At 43.8% G+C, this 6780-nt stretch overlaps 1 protein-coding gene across 1 annotated transcript; it reads right to left on the bottom strand.

Annotated features, from left to right (window-relative positions):
- Positions 1-116: 116 nt before the first annotated feature.
- On the bottom strand, positions 117-6638 carry SARC_11458 (hypothetical protein; the record flags this gene model as incomplete). The annotated part of the gene is made up of 10 exons (XM_014294457.1): positions 6191-6638; positions 5603-5675; positions 4573-4677; positions 3884-4114; positions 3318-3517; positions 2623-2815; positions 2043-2282; positions 1325-1416; positions 553-703; positions 117-272 (listed from the first exon to the last, which is right to left on the bottom strand). Coding segments are annotated over exons 1-10 (1870 nt in total), but the record flags the coding sequence as incomplete, so codon positions are not given.
- Between the last annotated feature and the right edge of the window lie 142 nt (positions 6639-6780).

The following is a 6780-nucleotide window of genomic DNA, read 5'->3' as shown; positions in this document are numbered from 1 at the left end:
AACATAGTAAGTAGATAATAACAAAGACTAATATATATATATATATATACGTATATATATATATATATATATATATATAATATGAAATTTGCGTTGTACATAGACTGGAACTCTCACCTGAAGAAGACTGGACTTGCCACTGGCCACTGTGCCGACGAGTGCCATGAGACATCCTCGTGGTACAGCCAGAGTGACGTCATTCAGACACACCACTAAATCCTCGGCCGTATCTGATTGGTACTCGGAAACGGCACCCAATGGGGAGGAGGATTCTATTTATAGAATGCCAGAGGAGACGGGAATATCAACTGAGTGGGCGTTCTATTCATATAATGCCAGAGATGGCGGAAGTCGCGCCTACACCCATACATACGCGCTTCATACACACACATACCTACACATATACATATGCATAACATACACACATACATACGCACCTCATATAGACACATACTTGCACACATCCATATACACAACACACACAAACACATCCACACACATCCACACACATACACCAACAATACAGCCTAACCACCACCTCTACTCGCATACCCGCACCCTCCATGACCGTCTCTACGTTATCGTCTACTGTGGCCACTCGAGAAGAGACAGACGATCGAACGGTCTGTTGGGCTTTGGGTTTTCTGCGCCTCAGTCGCAGTCGTTTGGATACTTCGCTGGTCTGTGGTGTTGCGACATGCACCTGAATAATAAAACGGGTGCATTGGGTACGTAAATGGAAGGATTGAATACGTATATACACGGGTGGGTTGGGTGCGAGAACAGAGAGAGAAAATACGTAAACGGTCAGATTGTACGTAACCAGGTGGACTGAATACGTAAATGGTTAGATTGAGGACGTAAGCAGATAGACAAAATACGTGAACGGTCATATTGTACGTAATCAGATAGACTGAATACGTTAACGGATAAATTGAAGACGTAAGCGATAGACAAAATGCGTGAACGTTTAAATGGTACGTAATCAGATAGATTAAATACGTAACGGTGAAATTGAGTACGTAAAAAGAAAGGTTGAATATGTAAACGGTCAGATTGAGTATGTAAACAGATAGTATACCGAAACTATTAGATTGAACGTAATCAGACAACTTCCCAAACGATACGTTTTATCGTATAAGTTGTGGGTTGTAGGCAACAATACAGCCTTAAAAAAACAGCAATATTCTAGAACTTACTACTTCTCGGAAATCATTATGTTCTGAAGGCTGTCATATATAGTAGGCCCATACATATACTCATGCTAGTAACAAACCCTAAAACCCTGAGAACTCAAGACCAGCGAATAATAACAACGACATACATCTGGTACGGACGACCGGCCATTGCCAACAGCGGCACCAACGGGTGAGATCGCAGCGGTTGAGTCGATGTCTACGGCTGCGGCACTGTCAGCTGAGATTATTTCAAGTGGTGCATGTAGTGGGTTATGATTCATATCGGATATATATATGTGTAAGTGTACGAGTTTAAGTATGGGTATGAGTATGGGTATGAGTATATATATATATATATATATATATTATAGTATAATATAATATGTATATATACGAGTTCGTCCTATGTTTCACTCTAAGGCAGCACTAAGTACAGTGTTCATATCAATTATTCGAAGTGGTTCGTAGTAGGCTATGATTTACCTCAGAATGTTAAAACCATAACACTTTGCAATTTACACAAACCAAAGACTACACATACCGGTGGAGAAATGGTTCTAAAACCCTAAACCTTAAACTATAACACTTTGGAATCCACACTGCACATACACTCAATAGACAGAATGGCCGAGACATGGACTAATAATAATTGGCCCCGATACACTATCGGGTAGATACTGGCTATCTCGACAGCACACTGTCCCAGCTTCGAACGATCGTCCATCACGTTACAAGATGTACAACAATCAAGCAAGACCTCCAGCCAAAACTGCATCTTGTCACACTTTGTTAAAGGTTTTAGGGTTTAGGGTTCAGCCTAAAACCCTAAATCGATAACACTTTGTTAACACTTCCGTAACTTACACTCTCGTTCATTTAGACCTTGCTTCTTCTCCTGCAATCTAACCTCGGAAACATAATCTCGTTTATGATTGGCTCCCATAGCCACTGGCCACGCGAACGTTGCATTATCCAGCGTGAGCAACATGTCGGCGGGTTTCTTTGCGTTCTCATTGGTGGAGCCGGTTTTAATGCCCTCCCGAGAGATGAACATCGCCACACGTGTGATGGATGTCCAGGCAGTCATGGCCTCATCAAAATAGCCTAGATCGGCAGATACAAAATATTAGGTACATACAAACAACAGCACTTTTGAGTGAATGCAAGGCGGTTGCTAGGCAACCTGCTCATGCCTATTGTTACTAGATAAGTACTATTATTATAACTAGTTAAGTACTAGTGATAGCCTACGATCTACTGTCTCATTGCGCAGCACATACCAAATATCAGGTACGGGTAAATGTAAGGCGGTTGCTAGGCAACCAACTCATGCTTGTTCTACTAGAGTAGTAATATTTCCTTACAAGAACAGAGGAAATGGAAGTAGATCTTTCCATGCACTAAGACATTGCCCATAAATAGAACAACCACACACAACACCTACCGGGGAAATGGAAGATCTTCCCGTGGAGGATACCTAGTACAATCCAGATGGTGAAGGTGATGGACGACACTAGCACATTGCCCATGCCAAGGGTGTAAATGGACACAATTGCCAGAGATATGACGTCAATGGAGTTGTTGCCGGAGACGTTAAGGGCCCCCATCAGCAGGTTGAGTAGCTGAGCTTTGGCCGACTGAAAGTGCGGTGGCATTTGGGATGGGCGATTGGCAGGTATGGGGAGTGTATAATATATATACATATACATATATATGTATATATATATATATATATATATATGTATATATATATATAAATTCATATACATATACATATATATAGATACCAGGCAGGAAAAGAATGAGCAAGGATACACCTTTGTCGCTCTCGTAATAGTATACGAATACATACAGACTCACTCCTATGTACTTACACGTACAGATAGATTATTTCTTTCGCACAGGAGTACTTTTCGCCACAATCGGCTGCAACGGCCAGATGCACTCACTAGTAGGTTGTGCACACAAAACCTATACCGAACTATACGTGTGCAAAATGTGTACTAGCATATAAAAAAACATATGCAGTCTATATGAAAAGCATCGACACATTTCCTATATATATATATAAATATATATACGTACACACACACACACACAATATATATATATATCTCTCGCATAAGCTCACAGACGCACCTCCTCATTCCTCACAGCACTGATTTTGGCGGCAAACTGGTCTTCCCAGGCGTTTGCCTTGACCACCTTAGTCCCCTGAAGATACTCGTGCACTATATGACAGCGATCATCCGAAAGCTTTGCACGAGGTCCTGAATGCTTCTCCATGATACCACCGACTATACGGAAGATCACCATGACAACCACAACCACTCCGATGGCTGTGCACAGTGTGATGGAGATGGGAGGTATGCAGAAAAAGTCAGATAGTACAAAGACTTGATATATATATATATATTGCATGATAGTATTTGTGTTAATCGGCTGAACTCACCTCCCAGTTGTTGATGAAATGTGGCATAGAGATGGAGAGCAATGTGAATGGATGTATGGTCCTACAATGCCGTGGTTCTTAGGGATGAAGTCACATCGCCACACGTGCAGCATACAACTACAACACTTTGCGCCATTGTATTTGACCGGCTGGCTGTGGACCCACTACATCTCTCTGTTCTTCCACAACACACTGCAATACACTCACGCGAATGTTTATGTGAACAACAAACCACCCCCTCTGATATACATACCCCCTAAAGCAGCCTCTTGGACGAAATAGAACAACTCCCCTACAATGATAAGAATCTCGATCGGACCGAAAATAAGGCCCAAAATTCCGGTCCACAGGTGCAATATGGCGTCCATGTCTGCCCCAAACATGGCCGCCAACTCCCCGCCAGTGGGACTGTTATGGCCACAGATGGGTGAGAAGAGCACGCGCGAGTACAGCACCCCCTCCAACGTCGCACGAGAAGCGATGCCTGTGTGGGAATAACAAGCATGTACGTATGTATATATAGATATATATATATACATATATATACATATATAGACGAGAGTGGCACTCGTCATGGAAGGCTATACTCCTGAGTGATTAATTTGCTTGCGAGTGTACAAGCACATATGTATATATCGGTCGCACTGGAGGAAAAGGATTCAACGATACATTTCTTTCGATGCTTTGCGTGACAAAGCCAAAACCTCTACTAGGAAGACATCACCAGTCTGTATGTGATATGTATTATAACATACAGCAACAAAATAAAGACACAATCAGTATACACACAGGGTACGTGAGTGTAGAGTACGCTCAGGGAACATAAACGCCTACCGTCTTAGAGACACAACCAGTCTATATGCGACATACTATAACAAATAACCATAGTATACACACACGGTACGTAAGTGTAGAGTACGTTCAGTGGACATAAACACTTACCGGCATTCCTAGCAACGCGTTTCATTTGATTAAGTGCAGCAAACCCCAACAGTTGCAGCACCGCAAAAGCAGCCACCAGTGTGTACCCTATCCAATCCTCACGCTCTGTGCGGGGAAGGGTGGGGTAGGTAGACAGTTGAGCAGGTTAGGACAGGAGTGTACATATATATCTATGCGGAATTAGAATGGGACAGTACGTTAAGCTTAACTTATTATCAAGCTGGCATGGAACGAAAGTAGGCTAAGAAGGACATATTGATGACAAACAGTGCTAACGAGTGATAGAAGAAGGAACGTAGGTGGGCACCCAGTATTGCCCAGCATTAGATACAGGCACTTCCGCAGTGTGTAGTAGTTATGCTCAACTAGCTGTCTTCGTACCGTATGGTCATATGGACAAGGTGTGGAAGAAGCCTGGGCCCAGTCGACCACACACACTCGAACGCACACACAAACCCAAACCCTAAAACCGTCATACCTGCACCCCACTCCCATACACTCCAACACACACACAGACACGTGCATACACATACCTTGCATCAGAGACATAGTCAGAGGAAACATACAGCACAGACACTCATGCCTACACCACACTCCCATACACTTTAACTCACACACAGCCACTCATATCTACACCACACTCCCATACACAATAACCCACACACAGCCACTCATCACACACAGCCACTCATACCTACACCACACTCCCCTTTAACTCACACACAGCCACTCATACCTACACCACACTACCACACTCCCATACACTTTGACTCACACACAGCCACTCATACCTACACCACAATCCCATACACTATAACTCATACACAGCCACTCATATCTACACCACACTCCCATGCACTTCAAATCACACACAGCCACTCATACCTACACCATACTCTCCCTCGTAGGGTTTGATGGTTTAGGGTTTGGCGTTTAGAGTTTCAAATCGATAGCACAGACACTCATACCTACACCATACTCCCCCTCGTAGGGTTTGGGGGTTTCAGATCGATGGCACACACACTCATACCTGCACCATACTCTCCCTCGTGCCACAGCAGTATCATATATACGCAGATCGGAGTCGATAGAATGGCGATGGCCTGTAGATATGAAGCAGTTTTAGGGGTTCAGGGTTTTAGGGTTAGACTACGGAAAGGGAATATGAAGCACATGTTTTAGGGGTTCAGGGTTTCATAATTAGGCTACGGAAAGAGAAAAGTGTGCATGTGTTTAGGGTTTCGGCAATGCCATGGGGATAGCATGCACGTGTTGGTATACGCTCAGAAGGAGTGGACGCAGAAGGACATAAATTTAGCCCCACATCACAGCCTCATGCACTCAGCACCAGACATTCAGACAGACGTGTCCATATTATATGAAGTGTTTTGTATAATATTGAATACGTGACTAATATAATATTAAACACGTGACTTGCATGAGTGTGCATATTCTGCAAACCTTGATATCAGTGTGTAGGGGACTACACAACCCGCACATGTGCGCAGTATACATGCCAAAAGCAACACACACGAACAGTTATAAACACCAAACACACACGAATAGCTACAAATACTACACACCCCCACACCTACAACCACACAACCCACCCGTTTACCTGCACAACAAACAGTGTCGAGGCCCAGGCCACCTGCTTCCAGTACAGTCTGCTCAAAGCCTTCAGCAACTGTCTATTGGTCACAGGCGGAGCATTCGCCACGCCCATCAGATCACCTCCTTCCCACAACATGCCATACAACTCTTCTGCTGTGTCCACACACGGGTACGGTGCGGGTAAGGGTGTGCGTGTGTGTGATGAGTGGATGCTTGAACGTGACTGCCTGCGAGTGGTACTGGATCGCTGCGGCGAGCTTGGCTTGTCCTGCTGCGTCTGTAGGGGTTGGGGTGGGTGTGCTGCGTCGCCGGTTTTAGGACCGGTTTGTCCCGTTTTATCTGTTGTGGTGAGGGCGGTCCTCTGCTGCGGTTCCCCGATACTGATCCTGTCTGGACCATTTTCATAGACATCGCCAGGCGGCAGATCAGACATGGTGAACTACTGAAGGGTTAACGAGAACAGAGACTACTGTCAGTAAAGGATATTGTGCTCATACTAACAAGATGGGATATGAAATATAAATATAATATATATATAGATATATAGATATAATATATATATATATATATGGTTTATACATTTTTGTTTTAGAT

This window comes from Sphaeroforma arctica (assembly GCF_001186125.1).
Source record: "Sphaeroforma arctica JP610 unplaced genomic scaffold supercont1.1699, whole genome shotgun sequence".
In the NCBI taxonomy this organism is placed as follows: Eukaryota; class Ichthyosporea; order Ichthyophonida; genus Sphaeroforma; species Sphaeroforma arctica.
Note: the sequence above shows the minus strand (reverse complement) of the source record. Positions and strands in the feature narration are given on the sequence as shown.